The sequence below is a fragment of the Acipenser ruthenus genome, chromosome 16 (assembly GCF_902713425.1).
Source record: "Acipenser ruthenus chromosome 16, fAciRut3.2 maternal haplotype, whole genome shotgun sequence".
Lineage (NCBI taxonomy): Eukaryota > Metazoa > Chordata > Actinopteri > Acipenseriformes > Acipenseridae > Acipenser > Acipenser ruthenus.
In genome coordinates, this window is record NC_081204.1 from 19,102,770 (window position 1) to 19,126,958 (window position 24,189).

Genomic DNA, 24,189 nt, shown 5'->3' on the forward strand with positions numbered 1-24,189 from the left:
GGCTTCTCAAGAGAGCTTCAACAAGACCAAAACACATTGACGCTGGCTTTATCAGAGCTTCAATCAAGACCAAAACACACTGACACTAGGCTTTATCAAGAGAGCTTCAACAAGACCAAAACACATTGACGCTGGCTTTATCAGAGCTTCAATCAAGACCAAAACACACTGACACTGGCTGTATCAGAGCTTCAACAAGACCAAAACACACTGATGCTGGGCTTCTCAAGAGAGCTTCAACAAGACCAAAACACACAGATGCTGGGATTTATCAAGAGAGCTTCAACAAGACCAAAACACACCGACGCTGGGCTTCTCAAGAGAGCTTCAACAAGACCAAAACACACTGACACTGGGCTTCTCAAGAGAGCTTCAATCAAGACCAAAACACACTGACACTGGCTGTATCAGAGCTTCAACAAGACCAAAACATACTGACACTGGCTTTATCAGAGCTTCAACAAGACCAAAACACACTGACGCTGGGCTTCTCAAGAGAGCTTCAACAAGACCAAAACACACTGAAGCTGGCTTTATCAGAGTTTCAACAAGACCAAAACACACTGACACTGGGCTTTATCAAGAGAGCTTCAACAAGATCAAAACACACTGACACTGGACTTTATCAAGAGAGCTTCAACAAGACCAAAACACATTGACACTGGGCTTCTCAAGAGAGCTTCAACAAGACCAAAATACACTGACGCTGGGCTTCTCAAGAGAGCTACAACAAGACCAAAACACACTGACACAAAGCTTTATCAGAGCTTCAACAAGACCAAAACACACTGACACTGTCTGTATCAGAGCTTCAATCAAGACCAAAACACACTGACACTAGGCTATATCAAGAGAGCTTCAACAAGACCAAAACACACTGACGCTGGGCATCTCAAGAGAGCTTCAGCAAGACCAAAACACACCGACACTGGCTTTATAAGAGCTTCAACAAGACAACAAAACACTGTGACGCTGGCTTTATCAGAGATTCAACAAGACAACAAAACACTGTGATGCTGGCTTTATCAGCTTCAATCAAGACCAAAACACACTGAAGCTGGCTTTATCAGCGTTTCAACAAGACCAAAACACACTGACACTGGGTTTCTCAAGAGAGCTTCAACAAGACCAAAACACACTGACGCTGGGCTTCTGAAGAGAGCTTCAACAAGACCAAAACACACTGCCACTGGGCTTCTCAAGAGAGCTTCAACAAAACCAAAACACACTGACACTGGCTGTATCAGAGCTTCAACAAGACCAAAACACACTGACGCTGGCTTTATCAGAGCTTCAACAAGACCAAAACATACTGACGCTGGGCATCTCAAAAGAGCTTCAATCAAGATGTTATTTAGTTAACATAGATTTCAAGAATGCCTAAGGACATTCAATTCAATTAATGAGGATTAGTGACAGACCAGTACGTACCCATTGATTCAACAGCATCCCGTTTCTTGGTGGTCCCCTTGGAGTTGTACTCACAGCTGACATGGTAGAAGGTAAACAGCAGATGATGCCTGTCATGGAGATGTACTGGAAGCTCAATCTTAATCTGGAATGAGATGCATGGGAGTCGTGTTATAATGTCAAGACCGATGCAATCATTATGTCCCACAACCCCATTTCTTTAATTGCTTTGACAAGCAGAGTGGAGGGTGATGCATGTAGGGCGTGTTACAAATTGCAGGTTTCAATTTCCATTCTTAAGCAAAACATCACTGTCTGCTTTCTTGTTCACATTTGATAATGGAGTGTTTGGAGCATTAGATGAAAGCACGTTATGCACTATTTATTACACTGGTATTCAGAACCCCATCTAAATCTGTGGAATGATTTACCTCATCATAGAACTCTGGGTTCTGATTGTGATGCAACACGGCTGCATATGCAGAGCTAGTGAAGAGAGGCCCGCCAGGTTTCCCGTAGATACACTGTAAGAAAGAGCATCTAGAAATGGTGATTGGGAAAAAAACGCTTTCTAAAAAAAATGGTTATAAAAAATATCAACTGTTTTGAATGCATACAATCATTTTAAAGGACTTTCATTTTAGTTTTCAAGCTAATATGTTGTGTGTAGGGTATCGCTTATTGTTATATGGTTCTGTCTGCTCAAACTGTGCAAAATGATTCCTGTTATAATAAGACACCCTACACACAACTTATTAACGTATTATTTATCACAAAAGCAAAGACTGTACTCAGGAAGTACTATTAAACAGCTACAGCATAGTGTTCTATCCATGGGAGGACACCTATACACCCTGTATCTACACACAGGAGAAGATAGACTGACATTTTGAGAAACACTTAATGCTGATTGGTTACATGATTTATAATTACAAATGTGAACTTTTTTCAACAACCATTGGTTATTGTACTACTGTACAAACCCCTAAAGACATTGATAAACACCCTTTGTAAGTGCAGTGGGATTGTCAGGAGGGGTCCTATCTAGGGTTGGAACAATAATCGATAATATCGATAATCACGATCATTTTTTTGCAGCGACAATGTTATCTGACAGTGTTATAGTTCTCAGCTGTTATTGAATAGCCATCACTGTGGCTTGTCATGTTGTATGCAGACTGTCTGAAGCTGTTATAACTAACAAGTGGGTCTGTTTGTTTTGGACACTTTCTATCTGTTACTGTTAGCAACGTGGCATGCAATCTCCTTCAGTGAGAAGCCTGTCAAAAAAGCTGCTATACCAGCTCAACCAACAAGTGAGATATGACATAGTTAGATAGATACAGGGCAGCACCGATTTACAAAAAACAGCATGTGCACAAAAAGATTCTGGGGTAAAGGAAAAACAAGCCTGTCATCCTGTAGCACACCCCATCTCTACTGTGATCAATGGGCTTCACTCAATTCTAAGAGACAGTAATGTCTGGAAAACTAAACAAACTACTGAAAAATGAGAAGAAACTTGTAATAAACGTGTCATGGTAAGAAAAGGGTTAGCTATTACCCGTTAAGAGGTGAAATCTGCTACCTTCTCAATACTGTAACATATCTTGAAAAATAGAATCCCTCATTTATACCAACCTTTAAAGCAGATGCATTCTCTTCATCGGAATCCCTAAACTCCACGCACACAGCAATGTTCCTCGCCTGGGAGAAACACATGTACATATTGCATATAGAATACTGGAAGTGTCTGTTACAATATTGCAATGTTTGTTTTCAAAAGGACTCAGTCCTTACCTTGGCAAACGTTTTCTGGTTATCATATTTCAGCTGTAAGGGGTACACGTACATGTGGTTTTTGTAGACAGTGTAGGGGCAGTTGTACTTTGCCTCTTCTGGAACAAACTCTTCAATTTCCACAGAAGCCTTGCTGCAGCCCTCCTCAAAGGGTTTCACAGGAATGTAGGAGGGGGTAACAGAATCTGAAAGCAGAGCTCAGCCTTCATTCACAGGTCAACTGAGACACAAATGCATCACTGGTACGTCTTACAGGGGTGGGAGCAGAGCAAAGTAGCCAAGATGGAAAATGTATGGTGCTGAGTGATGCAAGGAGAACATTTTTAGAAGTTTATATTTTAACAGTAGTTGCACATAGCCTATACACTACACACACAAAGCAAATATGCGTATACAACCTATAGAAACAAACACACTGTGCACAATAATTGCACAAACCTTTTCATTTTACAAAACAAAGTGCAAACAGAAACTAAAAAAACCTTTAAGTCGTCGTGCATAAGGGCGTCAGTCAAGCAAATACAAAAAAAAAATGGAGATTAGATAAAGGGGCATTCAGAACAGAAAATAGGAGGCACTTTTTTAAACAGAGAATTGTAAGGGTCTGGAACCAACTCCCCAGTAATGGTGTTGAAGCCGACGCCCTAGGATCCTTCAAGAAGCTGCTTGATGAGATTCTGGGATCAATAAGCTACTAACAACCAAACGAGCAAGATGGGCCGAATGGCCTCCTCTCGTTTGTAAACTTTCTTATGTTCTTAAAAGCTTATTACTATGCTGAGAATACCTCATTTCCAGCTAAATATGGCTGCTCGTTTTCACTGCATTTTCTCAGGTACAGCTAACCTAAGATATTCTATTTATTTCTATTCTAGTAAATATAATATTTTTTAGCTAATCTTGGAAGTATTTGCGCTACGTAAAAGGTCAAACGGCATTCAAACATTGAAACTCGAGCCTCTATTGAAACAATCTTTAAAAATGTATCAATGTTCTATAAATGTGTTGGCTGCAAAAAAACGTTTTTTTTTAAAACAACCTTGAGTGACAAACTTTCATTTTCAAGTGTTGTAAACCTTTTAAAATGATGTTGACATACTATTGAAAAGGAACGTGCAATTTCCATATTTTGCTGCCTTTAAATTAATAAATCGTATACACAGGAGGCAAACCTTAAGACAGTGTTTGTATTTTTGTTTACATTTCTAATACTACGTAGAGATAATTTTGAAGTCAGAAGGCCAGAAGCAGGAACTGAAACTGGATACCGCAGGTTGGGTGAAATGGCGTTTGCGCCGTCTTTATTTTAAATACAACAAAAATAAACCAAATGTTTTCACAAAAAGAGAAAAACTGTGCTCACCGAGCAAATAAACAGTTAAACAAAAAACAAGTCAGTCAGTCAGTCAGTCAGTCAGTCAGTCAGTCTCTCTCTCTCTCTCTCTCTCTCTCTCTCTCTCTCTCTCTCTCTCTCTCTCTCTCTCTCTCTCTCTCTCTCTCTCTCTCTCTCTCTCTCCCCCCTACACCACCACCCCAAGCTGGAGAGCTGCAGACTTTTTATACAGGTGACCATCTCCCGATTAGCAACAAATTAAATCACCTAATTAATTCGGGAGATGGCCACCTTCTGCACGAGTTTTCTAATAAACGGCTACGCCATTACAAATACATAAATAATAATATACGCGGCGCTTCGCCGTCCTAAAACACAATAAATAAATAAACAAACAAACACAAAATAACACGGCCGGAGGGGGACCCTGATCTAAAATAAAACAAACAAATACTGTACAGGGCTGCTCGCCCTGTTACAGCCACTTATTCGCTAGGTCAATGTACAGACTAGTATAAGTATAACTCGAACACCAATCATGAAGTCGGTATTTGTTTGACCCCGTTGCCATAGTAACCAAATGCACGGCGCTGATAAAAGTATGACTTTACAGTGTAAAATGCATATTTGTCATGGTAAATTGCAAGAAGCTTAAAACAACTTTTCATTTTTGCTTGTGAAATCAGCTCTCGGCTCGCCAATGCCCGCCACTGCTTCAGTACACATTCCAAACACACACTCATTTTACACAGTGCCTGTGGCAGGCTGGCTGGGCGGTGACGTCAGACAGAAGCAGGAACTAAACAAACCAGTACTGCAGATCAAAGCAAATGACGCGGTGCGCCGTTTTATTTAAATACAAAAATAAATCAAAGATTTGAACAAAAAGAAACTTGCTCACAGAGCGAAAATAAAACAGGTAAACAAAAATAATCACAAACACAAAATAATAAATAATACATACAGTTCAGGCTGGGCTGTAGCCTTCACTGTTCCTGTATCTTTTTTTTAGTTTCGTTTTTCTCTCCTTGCTCTCTCCACTCTCGCTCCTCATACACCCACCACGAGTGCAGCGAGCTGCAGGCTTTTATGCAGGTGACCATCCCCTGATTTAGCAACAAATTAATCACTTAATTAATTCGGGAGATAGCCACCTTCTGCACGAGGTTTTTATAATAGTGGATGGGGCTTCCCATCCACACTACCAAGCATGAAACAAACAAACAAACAAACAAACGGCTATGCCGTCACTAAACAAAACAATAACAAAACATACGGCGCTCGCCGTCATTTACACACAATAACTAAATCATAAACAAATACAAAATAACACAGGGGCGGAGGGGGAGACCCCGTTCTAAAAATAAATAAATAAATACGTACAGGGCTGCTCGCCCTGTTACAGTGCCCCAAATATTTTTAAGATGGAAAACCGTCTATAGATGGAACACTCCCACCCGTTCTTATAAAATGTAAAGTTCTTACTTGGAAAGTCAGGAGGAACACATTCTATTGTGATGTTTAACTGTCCAGGAATCACCTGAAGTTTAGTCTTCTCTGGTCTAAACAAATTCATGACAGGGAGGAACAACAATTACAATTTGTATTTCAGACATGCTGTAAGAACAGCCAAATAGGTACAGTTCAAAATACACAAAGTCTGCATTAAGATTCAGTATAAATTGGATAAATTAACACAAAGTCCCTAACACGAGGCCTTATTTATTCCAGGTGTAGACCAAGAAAAGAAAATCACTGGCACACTGACAGAAATGCCTGCAAGTGTTCTATTATAACATCAGGTCCCAGTTTAGCTAGGTCAGAGATTCAGATCAGACCCCAGTTTAGCTAGGTCAGAGATTCAGATCAGACCCTAGTTTAGCTAGGTCAGAGATTCAGATCAGACCCCAGTTTAGCTAGGTCAGAGATTCAGATCAGACCCCAGTTTAGATAGGTCAGAGATTCAGATCAGACCCTAGTTTAGCTAGGTCAGAGATTCAGATCAGACCCCAGTTTAGCTAGGTCAGAGATTCAGATCAGACCCCAGTTTAGCTAGGTCAGAGATTCAGATCAGACCCCAGTTTAGCTAGGTCAGAGATTCAGATCAGACCCCAGTTTAGCTAGGTCAGAGATTCAGTCTGCACTCACTTTTTAATGTCCACCAGCAGTTTAATGAGATCCTCGTTGGAAAGTTTGCTGCTGTCTTGTCGATACAAGGGGGAGAATTTCCCCTCCAGGTCCAGGCTACCTTGAAGGTCTTTAAACACCTGTCTGGAATACATACATGAATGGAAATGATTGTCCTCTTTCTTTCCATGTGGAAAAACAAGCTTACAGGTAGTTTCATATACAGGATGAAGAGTACAACCTGGGACTGGAAACATGATGGCCCGCACCCTATTAACAGTGATACAGGACGTGTGGCAAGATTTTATTTATTTATTTTATTAAAATGTACTGTGAATATTTCAGCTGAAAATCAGCAAGATAAAGTTTGTGACTATTGTGACAGATGCAATACTGTAGTAAACATACCCCTATGTGTTTTAAAGAAGAGAAACATGAACAAAAACAAGGCCTGCTCGGAGGCATAGTGTAAGGGGAATGGCAACTCAGATGAGATGGCTTGTGAACATCAATTAAAATGGATATGTGAAAAGTTCTGTATCATTGATATATCCTGAGGCTAATACAGCGTGGTACGGTTCACTTAAATACATAGAGGTGCCTCAAGTATGCTTTTATTAAAGTGGGTGACGTCAACCATCCTGATATGGGGCGGTGATGTCATCAGTGGGGTTTCTTGTGTGCTTTGACTGAATAATAAGACAATAACAGCCTCTAAGCAAGTCGCATCAGGACAGAGGACAATGGTGCATTCCAAACAGAGACTCTCTGTACACAGAGGACAATGGTGCATTCCAAACAGAGACTCTCTGTACACAGAGGACAATGGTGCATTCCAAACAGAGACTTTCTGTACACAGAGGACAATGGTGCATTCCAAACAGAGACTCTCTGTACACAGAGGACAATGGTGCATTCCAAACAGAGACTCTCTGTACACAGAGGACAATGGTGCATTCCAAACAGAGACTCTCTGTACACAGAGGACAATGGTGCATTCCAAACAGAGACTCTCTGTACACAGAGGACAATGGTGCATTCCAAACAGAGACTCTCTGTACACAGAGGACAATGGTGCATTCCAAACAGAGACTCTCTGTACACAGAGGACAATGGTGCATTCCAAACAGAGACTCTCTGTACACAGAGGACAATGGTGCATTCCAAACAGAGACTGTCTGTACACAGAGGACAATGGTGCATTCCAAACAGAGACTCTCTGTACACAGAGGACAATGGTGCATTCCAAACAGAGACACTCTGTACACAGAGGACAATGGTGCATTCCAAACAGAGACTCTCTGTACACAGAAGCAAGTTGGCTAAAATTTGACTTGCTTGGGAAGGAAGACTAATGCTCTGTAGAACAAAACAAAAACTTGAAGACATATTTAATCCCAGAGCAATTATTGGTAAGTGTAAGGGGGAACCAGAGTTTAGGCAGCAGTGGTTGATTTCAGTCTCATAGACAAAGAAAGTCTATAGTTATTATATATAGTAACTTCTTATAGATAAAACTGTTCTTTGTTCTCACAGAGTTAAAAGGATATACTATTTTCAGCTTTATTTGTAATAGTCTTAACTATGCTTACTTGGCAGCCCATGCAAATGGCATTCGGTATTGCCCTAGCCTCGTACACGTCTGTTTGGCAGCCTTCAGCACTTTCTGAGCAGTCTGGGAAAACAAAAAACTAAAATCAGCACGACCATGTGGAGCTCAGTCTGGGAAAACAAAAAACTAAAATCAGCACGATCACGTGGAGCTCAGTCTGGGAAAACAAAAAACTAAAATCAGCACGACCACGTGGAGCTCAGTCTGGGAAAACAAAAAACTAAAATCAGCACGATCACGTGGAGCTCAGTCTGGGAAAACAAAAAACTAAAATCAGCACGACCACGTGGAGCTCAGGCGAGTCATTCCTCTCCCGAGTCGCTTAGCGGGTCTCCAACAGCAGGGTGACGCTTGCATTGGGCATTTTCAAATTGGAGAAAAAACGTGAGTAGCACACATGATAGCTTAGTTTTGCATTGCCCTGCATCTTGAATCTCGCTAAGGCAGCAGTAGTAATTCTGCGGTGTATCTGTCACGTTTGCAGGTCACATTGTTGAATAGGCAGTGAAATAGCAGCACCTTGTTTACATCGCATGACTTGATGTAAGGCTCTGCGCAGTGAGTGATCCCGTTCTGTAAGACCTTCTCTACTCTCGCCACAAGGAAGATGTCAGGATGCGTATCTGTGACTGAGAAAATGCCCTGGAAAAAAAGAATACAAATGGAATTAACAGGAAAAGCAATTTTTACTTTTTCCAACTTCTAAAAACTACACTTGCATTAAAGTCATAATACAGCAGTAAGCCCATGCGAATCATTTACAAATACTGTCTAATAGGAACCAGACTTGTACCGAGAACATATCAGCTCATGTGTTTGTTTTTCTGCATAATAATAGATATAATATGTGTTCCCTTTAACATTTGAACAGTGCCTCTTGTGGACTAACGGATCAGATGTGTAATTGTTACAAGGATCTAAAGAGCTAGGCTGTATTAACCTAGAAGCAGAGACAGGAATATCAGGACATTACATTAAAGACTATAGAAACCGACGCACACCCAACCACCACGCACCCACAATCACACATATACATTCATTTTTTTTTGCAATGTTTTTGTGCATTATGCAATAGCCAAAGTTTGCAGCATTTACATGTTGCATTTCACATACTGTATGAACATTTACAGAGGCTTTTCCTTTAAATACCCATGACTTGAATGAACAGATTCCTGTCAGCTATGTCATGCTTCTAATTTTAGAAAGAAGGCAGATTGTCTCAATACTGTCATTCATTACGGGCCACTCAGCCCATTTGAGAGCAATCCAGCTAATGGGCAGTGCTCTGATGCAGCGCTCGAACACTGATGCAAAGCAGCTGCCTCTGCTCTGAACCACAAATAAATCAGCCCCAGTGAACATGGCTGTCGACCTTCAAAAGATTGAAAACTACAAAACAAATCTGTTTCTTTAGATCCCTGCTGCCTGGAACTGTTTTACTGAGTGAAAGTATGAATTCATGGGGTTGCCAGGAGGTGGGTTTCCCAGATTGCATGAAGTAAAAAGACAAGCCATGATGTGCGCTGCTGTGTAATGACAGACTGCTACTGTAGGTCATTAAGTAACAGCAGTTACTTCACAACAAGGACTATTATTGCAATTTTGAAATGAATGAAAACCAGAATACAGTAAGTGTAAGAAAATGCAAGCTGAGAGACGACAAGAACACTCCCTGCGGAGCCCATCAGAGTGCTCCGTTCAGCCAAGCCACTTCATAATAAATACTCCACTCACAAAAGAGATTCATTGAAAGAAAATATATTTTCTTTTTTTATTATTATTTCTATTCTGACATTCTTTTCAAGGGTCAGGAAGTAAAGTATACAACCACATCTAATTAACTGCCTCTGTTTACAGAAATGCTTGGAAAATCACAACAGATGTGATCTGATGTGTGAGGGTCTGGAACCAACTCCCCAGTAATGTTGTTGAAGCTGACACCCTGGGATCCTTCAAGAAGCTGCTTGATGAGATTCTGGGATCAATAAGCTACTAATAACCAAACGAGCAAGATGGGCTGAATGGCCTCCTCTCATTTGTAACCTTTCTTATGTTCTTATGTTCTTATGTTATGATTGCCATGGATTTTCATCTTACAAATTCATTGATCCTGGTGCCCTATAGAGAGTCTCATATATTTATACACACACATATATCTATATATCTTTATATATATATATATATATATATATATATATATATATATATATATATATATATATATATATATATATCACCCTGCCTATCCCACTTGTACTAATGATACTTGATTATGGAGATTGGCTGCATGCACCTCCAGAATCACCCTGCCTATCCCACTTGTACTAATGATACTTGATTATGGAGATTGGCTGCATGCACCTCCAGAATCACCCTGCCTATCCCACTTGTACTAATGATACTTGATTATGGAGATTGGCTGCACTCACCTCCAGAATCACCCTGTCTATCCCACTTGTACTAATGATACTTGATTATGGAGATTGGCTGCACTCACCTCCAGAATCAGCCTGCCTATCCCACTTGTACTAATGATACTTGATTATGGAGATTGGCTGCACTCACCTCCAGAATCACCCTGCCTATCCCACTTGTACTAATGATACTTGATTATGGAGATTGGCTGCATGCACCTCCAGAATCACCCTGCCTATCCCACTTGTACTAATGATACTTGATTATGGAGATTGGCTGCATGCACCTCCAGAATCACCCTGTCTATCCCACTTATACTAATGATACTTGATTATGGAGATTGGCTGCACGCACCTCCAGAATCACCCTGCCTATCCCACTTGTACTAATGATACTTGATTATGGAGATTGGCTGCACTCACCTCCAGAATCACCCTGCCTATCCCACTTGTACTAATGATACTTGATTATGGAGATTGGCTGCATGCACCTCCAGAATCACCCTGCCTATCCCACTTGTACTAATGATACTTGATTATGGAGATTGGCTGCACTCACCTCCAGAATCACCCTGCCTATCCCACTTGTACTAATGATACTTGATTATGGAGATTGGCTGCACTCACCTCCAGAATCACCCTGCCTATCCCACTTGTACTAATGATACTTGATTATGGAGATTGGCTGCATGCACCTCCAGAATCACCCTGCCTATCCCACTTGTACTAATGATACTTGATTATGGAGATTGGCTGCACGCACCTCCAGAATCACCCTGTCTATCCCACTTATACTAATGATACTTGATTATGGAGATTGGCTGCATGCACCTCCAGAATCACCCTGCCTATCCCACTTGTACTAATGATACTTGATTATGGAGATTGGCTGCATGCACCTCCAGAATCACCCTGCCTATCCCACTTGTACTGGCTGTGTACGGTACCTGTTTTGGATTCTGCAGTAGAGACTCAGCCACTCTCTGAAGGACAGGCTGGTTTGCAGAGGAGCCTCCTTGGTCCTGATCCCTGTTTGATTGTGCAGATGCCTCTGACAGCATTTCACGCACACACGGTGGGTTCAAGTCTATGTGGAAATCGGCTGAGATTTTGCAGTTTTTTGTGATGTCAAACAAAGCAAGGGTGACAAAAAATGGCTCCAGCTGAAAATGAGAAAACACACTTTATTCAACACACATCCCTGCAACTGCTTGCGACGTTGCGAGATCAAAGTAGGAGGAATATGATTGGCTAATCACTCTACAGGATTAGGCAGACTCTCCCTGATCCTCTGCTCCTCCAGCGACTGTATGGGAAGCAGTCCAGCACAGAGAAGCCAGATTTTCCATCAACTGATACAGCTCTCAACCACGTTCGTGGAGCAGCTTGTGTGCAAAATAAGTCATATTTATGCAAAGAAAGTAAATGTATGTGATCACTCATTATGTGATTTTATTTATTTATTTATTTATTGCTTAAATTTTCGAGGCGGCACTGTTAGGTATACGATGACAGTTACTAGTTTGATTTGAAAATGTGGTGCAAGAGAAAAATACTTAATGAATATTGTGCACCCTGGCCGATCTGCCTTGCCTTCCAGTGACTCTGAGTGCCAAAAGTTATTTCAATTAGAATGCTGGTAACCATGGATTTGTTGCATGTTGAACATGATAAAGGGGTTTCGCTAAATGAGATGTTTTTCACTGGCAGAAAAAGTCTGTTTTTTTTTCAAAGCATAAATGTCAATTTCATTCATTCTCTGCTTGAATTGAAAAATAAAAGTAAATTGTTTCTAAAATAAACATCAATATTAAGCGTCGATTTGGCAAAAAAATAAAAGTGTAATAGTAGCAAGCGTATTTATACATAGGCAGTGAATCTGCTGTCCCTGTAAATGCTGCTGTGTTCCTAGCATGCTGAGTTCTCACTTAAGGTTTTATTTCTGGCTCTTATTCATCAACATTAACCCACACAAATAACGGATGTATTTATTTATCCATTCTATGCAGCTTGTCCAGTGTATTCATAACCCTGTTCCTGCACCTCTGAATAACAGATATGTATGTATTTCATATAAACAACTTGGTAAACAGTGAGTGATCAAGTTACTTTACACCACTGGATGTAAACAGTTATGGATTAAATACATTTTAATGGAAATTTTCATCGAGTAGAGTTTAAACAGTAAATGTTTTCCAAGTGTTAAATGTTTGGAAATGTTCTTAAACATTTAAATCACTGTCAAAGATATGTATGTCAAATATAGAGGTCAGGTCAGCTGTAGTGTTTATAAAGTGTAAGGTTATTTACCATATACACAGAAATATTGTGCACATGCAGTCTCATCCACATTCATGTTGTCAAAAGTAAGAGCACTCTAACGGTAACGGAGGGCTTCACATGATGGCTTTTATGATTGGTTACAAAAATTCCCAATATATAATGATTTAAACATTAATATGTGTTTATTCTAAAACACATATTAAACTAAAGTGGTTAATCTATGAAATGGACTCTAGCGTCCGCACTGTAGAGACACATGCACATGTGCAGCAGCAGTGGTAATCAATGAAATGGACTCTAGCGTCCGCACTGTAGAGACATGCACATGTGCAGCAGCAGTGGTAATCAATGAAATGGACTCTAGCGTCCGCACTGTAGAGACACATGCACATGTGCAGCAGCAGTGGTAATCAATGAAATGGACTCTAGCGTCCGCACTGTAGAGACATGCACATGTGCAGCAGCAGCGCAGTCCATCTTATAATGACACACAAAGCATGCTAACAAGCATTTGAACAAGTGTTAAATCCACACTCACATTTGTTAGAGTCCCATCCAGTTTCTCATTAACACAGCCTTGAAGGCTGAAGGCTAAATCATGACAATTGACCATAATGCGCCTGCCAAACCTCTCCTCGAAGGGCTTCACATCTGGCTCAATTCCTGAGAAGTCTAACCTCTGAAGAAAATGACAGAAGGAAATGTTAATTACTGAGGAAATATTCAGTGGTAGTCAAGTGCCTTGCCACAGAGATGTAAGTGATCCATTATATGTGCTGGCTTTAATTCTACAGCAAACCTGTCATATACAGTATAGACATTGTTTTTAATTGTGTTCATACAATACATTTTCCACATGCCGACAACCTATTACATTCTGCTGTTCCCTGCTGCTGACTGTATTATGTTCGGTAGTGTGTGACCTTCATTCCACTCCATTCTCACTATTAGTCAGGCATCCCTCCAGAACAATGTATACACCTCTGAGACCATCGAGTAACAATGTATACACCTCTGAGACCATCGAGTAACAATGTATACACCTCTGACACAATCGAGTAACAATGTATACACCTCTGAGACCATCGAGTAACAATGTATACACCTCTGAGACCATCGAGTAACAATGTATACACCTCTGAGATCATCGAGTAACAATGTATACACCTCTGAGACCATCGAGTAACAATGTATACACCTCTGAGACCATCGAGTAACAATGTATACACCTCTGAGACCATCATGTATACACCTCTGACACAATCGAGTAACAATGTATACACCTGACACAATCGAGTAACAATGTATACACCTCTGAGACCATCGAGTAACAATGTATACACCTCTGAGACCATCAAGTAACAATGTATACACCTCTGAGATCATCAAGTGCCTCACTGCAATTTACAGTGTTGTCCACACAGCTGTAAAGGCGCTGCCATATTAATTCATGATATATGAATCTAATGTTCCTTGTCATTAACAATCCACAGCTGTTCAGTCCTTTTACTCAGGATGTTACCTGTGTGTCTGGATCCAAAGAAAAGATCTGGTGTCTTCCTTCATTTCTGTTAATTTTATTGAGCTGATCGTTTTCTCTTGCATACTGAAAAACATAGTGGAATATATTTTCATCTATATTAAACATAGTGGAATATATTTTCATCTGGTTTATTAAACATATTGGAATGTATTTTCATCTCTATTAAACAATGTGGAATATATTTTCATCTATATTAAACATAGTGGAATATATTTTCATCTATATTAAACATATTGGAATATATTTTCATCTGGTGTATTAAACATGGTCACTTTGAAGTCCACATTTCTGAGTCTTGCCACACCACTATATGGATATTTGTTAATACCTTCATCAGCTCGGGATGCATACTCCTTTCCAAGCTCTCCATCATGTTTTCTGGTTTCCCTTGGCTGCTGGTGTCATCATCTTTTGATTAAAAATAAACACATATTTGGAGGACAGGGTTTTTAGCTGCTATTGCATAACTGAAATAAATGCTGACATGCAAAGATTCATAAGTAAAATTATTTTCAACACCAGGAAGATGATTGCAACTTTAATTTCTGTAGTTTAGGTCAAATCACCACAACACAGAAATAATTATATTTTATTGATGATTATGTGACGTACAGAATGAACAATTTCCTTACACGCAGTAGGTTTGAGAGGGTCCAGCACCCGACCCCATAATGAGAATGAAACAAACGCAGGAGAGAGGTAAGTCACTGTTCTCAGATTGGGTGAGGTAATGTGTGTAGGGGGCAGTCTTTCCTCCCAATCGCAAGTTTTAAATGACACTCATTCAAGGCACACCAAGTTCCTTATTCAGGATCCTGACAAAAAATGTTGATGCATAAAAAATCAAGAAACTACAGAAAAGATTACAAAATCTTGTTATACTTTCAATTTCTTTTTACAAACAAGTCATCCTCCGAATCATAGCTTGGCAAAAACAGGTTCCGTGTTCTCCAGTGAACACTTGGGTGGACCTTCAGTAAGTCATTAAATTACATTCAAAGGCTTTTTATAACATCAACAATTTTATTGTAATGTTAGAAAAATCATTCAAATTTTGTACTTGAGTGAAAATCTTCAAAAATCATCCTACAAACATGGTGTGTAAATTGGGTCAGATTGTACAGGAACAGGAGAGGACGAGCAGACTCTGCATTCCACTGAAGCAGTAATGGCCTCTATACTGAACGAGTTGATTCATGCTCCAGCCAGCAGATGATAAACAGACAAACCCAAGACTATTCAGTTCCACACCATCTCATCCCTTCTCTATGCTTTCAGCTTCCTGATATCTGCAGTAGTTTCACAGGTGGGGAGACACAAAATCCTTTGCTAGCCGAAGCGCAAAGTAAATACAAGACTGATACAAGACTGAATCTGTTAAAGCAGGGCCACAAGCAATTAAACTGTTGATGGGTTTCATTAGAAAAGTGAGTAACACTGCAAACTGTGAAAGGTTTCATCAGAACAGTGAATAACACTGCAAACTGTGATGGGTTTCATTAGAAAAGTGAGTAACACTGCAAACTGTGAAGGGTTTCATCAGAACAGTGAATAAAACTGCAAACTGTGATGGGTTTCATTAGAAAAGTGAGTAACACTGCAAACTGTGATGGGTTTCATTAGAAAAGTGAGTAACACTGCAAACTGTGATGGGTTTCATTAGAAAAGTGAGTAACACTGCAAACTGTGAAGGGTTTCATCAGAACAGTGAATAAAACTGCAAACTGTGATGGGTTTCATTAGAAAAGTGAGTAACACTGCAAACTGTGATGGGTTTCATTAGAAAAGTGAGTAACACTGCAAACTGTGATGGGTTTCATTAGAAAAGTGAGTAACACTGCAAACTGTGATGGGTTTCATTAGAAAAGTGAGTAACACTGCAAACTGTGAAGGGTTTCATCAGAACAGTGAATAAAACTGCAAACTGTGATGGGTTTCATTAGAAAAGTGAGTAACACTGCACACTGTGATGGGTTTCATTAGAAAAGTGAGTAACACTGCAAACTGTGATGGGTTTCATTAGAAAAGTGAGTAACACTGCAGACTGTTATGGGTTTCATTAGAAAAGTGAGTAACAGTGCAAACTGTGATGGGTTTCATCAGAACAGTGAATAACACTGCAAACTGTGAAGGGTTTCATTAGAAAAGTGAGTAACACTGCAAACTGTGATGGGTTTCATCAGAACAGTGAATAACAGTGCAAACTGTGATGGGTTTCATCAGAACAGTGTATAACAGTGCAAACTGTGAAGGGTTTCACTAGAAAAGTGAATAACAGTGCAAACTGTGATGGGTTTCATCAGAACAGTGAATAACAGTGCAAACTGTGATGGGTTTCATCAGAAAAGTGAATAACAGTGCTTCCTCTTCGCACAATCACACACTGAGAATAGGGGCCGTCTCACTGACACGGACTGTGATCAGCTCATAGTGTGTGATTGTGTGAAGAGGAAGCAGTGAATAGGGGCCGTCTCACTGACACGGACTGTGATCGGCTCGGAGTGTGTGATTGTGTGAAGAGGAAGCAGCGAACAGGGGCCGTCTCACTGACACGGACTGTGATCAGCTCATAGTGTGTGATTGTGTGAAGAGGAAGCAGTGAATAGGGACCGTCTCACTGACACGGACTGTGATCAGCTCATAGTGTGTGATTGTGTGAAGAGGAAGCAGTGAATAGGGACCGTCTCACTGACACGGACTGTGATCAGCTCATAGTGTGTGATTGTGTGAAGAGGAAGCAGTGAATAGGGGCCGTCTCACTGACACAGACTGTGATCACCTCATAGTGTGTGATTGTGTGAAGAGGAAGCAGTGAATAGGGGCCGTCTCACTGACACGGACTGTGATCAGCTCATAGTGTGTGATTGTGTGAAGAGGAAGCAGCGAATAGGGGCCGTCTCACTGACACGGACTGTGATCAGCTCATAGTGTGTGATTGTGTGAAGAGGAAGCAGTGAATAGGGGCCGTCTCACTGACACGGACTGTGATCAGCTCATAGTGTGTGATTGTGTGAAGAGGAAGCAGCGAACAGGGGCCGTCTCACTGACACGGACTGTGATCAGCTCATAGTGTGTGATTGTGTGAAGAGGAAGCAGCGAACAGGGGCCGTCTCACTGACACGGACTGTGATCAGCTCATAGTGTGTGATTGTGTGAAGAGGAAGCAGTGAATAGGGGCCGTCTCACTGACACGGACTGTGATCAGCTCATAGTGTGTGATTGTGTGAAGAGGAAGCAGTGAATAGGGGCCGTCTCACTGACACGGACTGTGATCAGCTCATAGTGTGTGATTGTGTGAAGAGGAAGCAGTGAATAGGGGCCGTCTCACTGACACGGACTGTGATCAGCTCATAGTGTGTGATTGTGTGAAGAGGAAGCAGTGAATAGGGACTGTCTCACTGACACGGACTGTGATCGGCTCGGAGTGTGTGATTGTGTGAAGAGGAAGCAGTGAATAGGGGCCGTCTCACTGACACAGACTCGGCTCGGAGTGTGGGAATTGCCTGTGAGACACTTTCCAGATTCAGTAATTCACGATGAGACAAACATGACATAACAACTGACAACTGCTAACCTTCCTGTGACTAACCAAATGAATAAACTGAACTTCATATACTAGGACTATCTGCAGTACTGGGAGGGGGCTGCAATTACCCGATCCAAAGATGTTGTACAGAACCCCTCTAATGGTGTTAAGGCAAACCCTGGTATTGGATATTAAGATGTACCTAGTAAACAGTCGAGTGAGTCCCCGTTTCTCTTGTCCTGGGTCACGGGGTCAGCGCTGCTCTGAATGACCTTCTTCAGCGTGCTCACCCACTTCTCCATTTCCTGCTCACTCTCCGCTGCCAGATAGTGACTGTACTCCTGCATCTTGAGCTCAAACCCATTGCGGCGCATCCTAGGGCACTGTGGCAGAGACAACAATAGGACCCAGTCACCCTCTCAGTATGGATTTAGTCAAATTCAATAAAAGAGCCTAGGACTCTTTAAGGGTCCATTCCTCTAAGCTACAAGTATGTTTTCACTAAGCTAGAAATAGTTATTCTTCATTAGAGAAAACAGTGGTGCACAGCGATGGCCATTCTAGCCCCAATACAACTATACCCTTAATTACTTTACTGAATCAATTACACCTGTATTCAGGTAATAATCTGGTCATTATATTATTGATAACCACTAAAACCTGATGTGGAATGGTCACTGAGGGCCATGGCTGTGCAAGCCTGATCTCAAAGCTTTATCAAATGTTCAGATAAACAATGAACAAAAAAACAAACAAATAATGTAGAGAATATGTTTCCATATTAATATCACTGTATACATAAATAAATCTCAACAAGGTCCTCAGGTTCCTATTCAAGGTAATAAGGCAGGCTCACTGTATTTTATTGCTTTTATTTTATTGTGAACCACGCTGGTGTTCACCTCAGGGGTGGTCTGTTATTAACATCTCTAAATACAATGAAAACACACTGAAAGTTAGTCTGCCATATACTGTGGCAGCCCTGCACGCTTTTTGGAAATAAATAATTCAATGATGATATGCATTATAATTTACTATTTAGTTATCCAAAAAACACTGCAATCCAATCTCCATATACAGACTGTTCGCCATCAAAGTGTAATCCAATCCAAATCCAAAGTGACTTTTTGACGACGCAGTTTGAAAAGCAGCCCTGCCTGCCACCACTGTAGACTGGGAAGAATTAGACAGCTGGTGCAGAACGTGCTCTGCTGCTTCACTGCGCACACTGGCTCCCATGCAACTCAGAAGAGGAGCTGGAGTGAGGAAAGCTGGGCCTCTACCAAGGAAATTTCACACATCAAAGGAAAACACGGTTTGGTTGATGTAGGTTTGTGACAGAGATCGAATGAGTCTTAGTGTTAGATCTCCCTCTCGACCTGTGAGAGCACGGTATACGAGGAACAGAGTACCCTTAATGAAATGGCACGACAATTTATTCCGTAGGGTAGATGGAAGTCGGTAGGGGGCGGAGCCATGGCACCCGAGCTCAGTGACCCAGACGGTAAGCGGCGTGGCATCCGAGGACTGGAGGAGCGGATGCGCTCGTTAACCTCGGGGTCATGGGCGAGGGTATAAATAGGGGGCATGGCTTGAGTGATCTGTTCCTTTGCATATGGTTAAGTTAACTAACCGAGAAGGAGCCCGTACTGTGAGTAAACCGTGAGTGTTTTGTGTCTGTGTATTAACACTGTGTGTCTTGTGTGTTATTTGTCACAGAAGATTACTGAGCACGATCCGGAGCTGCAGCCGCAGGCCAGCGAAAAACCCGGACTTCACCACTCACCTTTCACTACCGGAACTGTCTTTGTGTTTGCACCTTTTAGCACTTGAATCACGCACTGTCTTTGTGTTCGTGTTTAGTGTGGGTGTCGGAACGGGACTTTGGGGTTGCGGGTCAAACCCGTAGGATTATAAATTAGAAGTGATACACGCCGCTGTATCATTTCCAGCACTATTATTATTTACAGGTTTTGCCTTGAGGCTCTGGACATTTACTAAATTAAATAAACACCCTTGCACCTGTACCAACGTCTGTCTGTGTAATTATTCTGCACTGCACTCACCTGCACGTCATTACCACTTTGCCACAAGGTTGTAAAGACTCATTAAGGGCAGCAACGATGGTACTGGCATACCACAGAACAAGGCAGGGGAATTAATAGAATTAGTCAGAAGATCAGCATATAACAATAATGAGAGCTGACTTGTACTGTACCTCGTGGCTGTGGGTAACCTGTTTAGAGAGCTTGACTCACTGATATAGGGTTAGGGTTTAAAGGGTTTCTATTAAGCTGTACTTTACTGTGTAGAACAACCTGTACACATGGTGGAATTGCTTGTTATATATATATATATATGCACCTGCACAACATCGATACAGGAATCCAGAAAGATGGATCCTTTGGTTTCTTTGGAATTCTTTTCATCCTTGTAAAAATTGAGGATGTAAGAGCCATCAGGGAGCTGGGTTAGGTAGACGTACCTCTTCTTGAATGCCTGGAAAAAAAAAAATCACATGCAGAATTTGAAATTCTATTGCATTTCCTGTAAATCCATTGACTCCTTCAGACTTAGGACACAACGCCAGCCTGTCGAGCGGCTCAATCACATACGGATGCACCAGCTGTGAGGTACTGTAGGGTATTGGGTTAAGCAACTGAGAAAAAACAAACAGGAAGCTTAAATAATTGTCATTCCTGTTTGCCAGTTTAAGACTTTAACATAAATACAATCCAGCTGTTAAAGCTACTAAAGAAACTCAATAAGTTTCACAAGTATGTGCTTTAATGACTGTCTGGAATAACGCTCGCAAAGAGCTGAAACACAGACAGAGTTTTTGGATCTAGCAAAGATCCTTGGGGTTCTTTTTTTATAACCTGCTGTTCCTTTGACCCAGATTGCACAAATCGTCAGAGATGACAGACTGCAGTCCTGCGTACATTTAAAATCACAGCACTCCTCCGTGTCACAGCTTCCAGATCCCAGGCTCATAATTGTATTAAATCGACTAAGTTGCAATAGTTTTGTACTAGTGGTTCACACATCTTTAATATGCTAGGCCTAGGCAGTTATTCAGGGCAAAGCACTGCTTTACAATCAAAGAATGCCTAATATATAGCATTTAACACATATCATAATGCTTGGTTTGAAATCTCATCTTTACTGCTTGCTTATTGTTTAAAGGCTTTATTTTATGTATCATTAAAACTGTTTTATAATTTACTTCCTTAAGCCTAATGAAATGCATCATTTCTTTTTTTACATCATTATTTTAAATAGTTGTTGTAATGCAAATGGCTTTGTTATTTGTTATAGCAGACTCACCTTGCTTTAATTTGATCATTAACATCACAATAATTGTGAAGCTATCCTTTCCTGGCTTGCTCATTCTAATTATAGCCACGTATCTTTTTTCCACCCAGCTCAAGAAAGTCAGACAGAGAGGTTTACTAAGACAGTACAATTATCCTGCCTCTGCAACACCAAAGAGCAGAGAGAGAGTGTTTACTGACCTGCCCAATGACAACGGCAGGACACAGTGTTTACTGACCTGCACATGGACAAGGGCAGGACACAGTGTTTACTGACCTGCATGTGGACAAGGACAGGGAGAGAGTGTTTATTGACCTGCCCAATGATAAGGGCAGAGAGAGTGAGTGTTTACTGACCTGCCCAATGACAAGGGCAGAGAGAGTGAGTGTTTACTGACCTGCCCAATGACAAGGCAGCGAGAGAGTGTTTACTGACCTACACATGGACAAGGGCTCGGGTGACAAGGGCTTTAGCTGATGAAAGCGGTTTGTTGTTCTTCACTTCAAACTTACCCTCATGGTGACGGTGATGGTGCTGTTCATGTTGGCTTTGTACAGCCAGCCCTGTTTCATTATCCCTTGTTTCTGAGAACATAACGAAGAAGAGTCCTAAGAAAAGAAAACAAAGGAAACTTCATTGCATCTCTGCTTAATAACCATACAGTAATTTTGTGTTTAAATGAAACATGAACGAGCTGCCTCTTGGGACATATGTAGTGCATTCATGTGAGCACCTCTATGAAATCAATATGGTAAGCAATATAAAGCAGCAATCTGTTAAGAAGCAGGGCATTGCTACTGGCTGCTGACTGCGTTCCTTTGTAAAAGTCCCTAAATCAAAGGACTGCTGATTGCCATACTGCAGTAAAGGCACAGAATAGCAAAGTGAAGCAAAGTAAAAGAGCCTGGACCTTGAAGACTGAACATTGGAATAGGAACTTCTTTCAAGCTTTCTGACAATCCACACTGAGGAAGATGGAAAGTCAAAACATGTGTCTACTGTACTATGATGTTTGTTTCTTATTTATATAAAAAAAAAACAATTCAAATAAAAATTAATGGCAATGTAAAGTGCAAAAACATTTTAGGGTGTAAAAAAATGTGTTGACTAATCCTGTTTTAGTTATGGTTAGTGCAGACTGCTAAATAAATGTCTTATAACGATAATTGAATCAAGTACCACCCAATCCACTTATCCTAAACGTTTAAAGCCTGGTAGATAGAGTCTGGAGGGGGGAGAATATTCTGAACACCGGCTATCTGCTTCCACAGCAATACTGCAGTGCTTTCAGGGTAAATACAGTAATCTTGCAGTGCTTTCAGGGTAAATACAGTAATACTGCAGTGCTTTCAGGGTAAATACAGTAATACTGCAGCGCTTTCAGGGTAAATACAGTAATACTGCAGTGCTTTCAGGGTAAATACAGTAATACTGCAGTGCTTTCAGGTTACATACAGCAATCCCCGTCCCGCCAAGAATCAAAGACTGATTCTCCTACAGTCTTGTAAATTCTGCTGATTTATAATCTCCTTATATTTGAGGGTGTAATAAAAGGGGCAATATATATATATATATATATATATATATATATATATATATATATATATATATATACATATACACTACTGGTCAAAAGTTTTAGAACACCTCAATTTTTCCAGTTTTTATTGAAATTTACACAGTTTAATGTCTCAATGTACTCTGAAATTAAAGCATAGAACAAATAAACAATTGGAGATAAAAAAGAAATCATGGAATCGTTTTGTTTAACAAAATGTAATCTAAATTTTTGACTCATCAAAGTAGCCACCTTTTGCAGATATAACAGCCGAACACACTCGTGGCATTCTTTCTACAATGGAAATCAAATATTGTTCAGAAAGTTCTTCCCAACACTGTTGCAGAAGTTCCCACAAATGTGTTGCACTTGTAGGTTGCTTTGCTTTCACCCTTCTGTCCAGTTCATCCCAAACCAGCTCGATGGGGTTTAAGTCTGGAGACTGTGCTGGCCATTCCATGATTTGAAGCCTACCGTCTTGTTCTTTTCTTCTAAGGTAGTTCTGACATAGCCTGGAGGTATGTTTTGGGTCATTATCTTGCTGTAGGATGAACCCCTGACCAACTAGGCGTATACCAGAGGGTACTGCATGGCGCTGCAAAATGCTGTGGTAGCAGTTTTGGTTCACTCACTCTGTGCAAGTCGCTGACTCTGGATCCAGCAAAAGAGCCCCAGACCATCACGCTTCCTCCTCCATGTTTGACAGTTGGTGTCACACACCGAGGAACCATCCTTTCGCCTACTTGACGGCGTACAAAAACCCTGCGTGATAAACCGAAGATTTCAAATTTTGATTTATCGGTCCATAAGACCTTCTTCCAGTCTTCAGTAGTCCACTGGCGGTGCTTCATGGCCCAGGCAAGCCTCTTTTTCTTATTTTGCCATCTTAGCAATGGCTTTCTTACTGCCACTCGACCTGTCAAACCTGCAGCTCGAAGTCTTCTCTTCACAGTTGAAACTGAGACTTGCTTACTTCGACCAGTGTTAAGCTGTGCTTGAAGCTGTTGTCCTGTGAGCTGCCTATCACGGAAGCTGTTGACTCTCAGAAACTTGTCTTCTGATTCTGTTGTGGCTTTGGGTCTGCCAGACCTCTTCCTGTCAGAGTTTCCTCCAGTTTCCAAGTGCCTTTTGATGGTGTAGGAAACTGTACTCACTGACACCTTGGCTTTCTTTGCAATTTCTCTAAAGGAAAGACCTACACTTTTAAGGGTTATAATGGTCTGTCTGTCTTCCTTTGTTAATTGCCTTTTTCTCGCCATTATGAGAGC

At 40.9% G+C, this 24,189-nt stretch overlaps 1 protein-coding gene across 1 annotated transcript in view; it reads right to left on the reverse strand.

Annotated features, from left to right (window-relative positions):
• LOC117412018 (dedicator of cytokinesis protein 11) overlaps window positions 1–24,189 on the reverse strand; it is a 116,810-nt gene that overhangs the window by 66,078 nt on the left and 26,543 nt on the right. The window contains exons 6-20 of the mRNA XM_058988990.1: window positions 21,876–21,971; window positions 20,413–20,547; window positions 18,251–18,431; window positions 14,851–14,930; window positions 14,502–14,585; window positions 13,518–13,658; window positions 11,644–11,859; window positions 8,802–8,924; window positions 8,263–8,345; window positions 6,692–6,814; window positions 6,029–6,105; window positions 3,211–3,395; window positions 3,052–3,117; window positions 1,842–1,934; window positions 1,432–1,555 (exon numbers count right to left, since the gene is read on the reverse strand). Coding sequence (XP_058844973.1) covers window positions 1,432–1,555; window positions 1,842–1,934; window positions 3,052–3,117; window positions 3,211–3,395; window positions 6,029–6,105; window positions 6,692–6,814; window positions 8,263–8,345; window positions 8,802–8,924; window positions 11,644–11,859; window positions 13,518–13,658; window positions 14,502–14,585; window positions 14,851–14,930; window positions 18,251–18,431; window positions 20,413–20,547; window positions 21,876–21,971 — 1,807 coding nt within the window. The remainder of the gene's footprint in view (window positions 1–1,431; window positions 1,556–1,841; window positions 1,935–3,051; window positions 3,118–3,210; window positions 3,396–6,028; window positions 6,106–6,691; window positions 6,815–8,262; window positions 8,346–8,801; window positions 8,925–11,643; window positions 11,860–13,517; window positions 13,659–14,501; window positions 14,586–14,850; window positions 14,931–18,250; window positions 18,432–20,412; window positions 20,548–21,875; window positions 21,972–24,189) is intronic.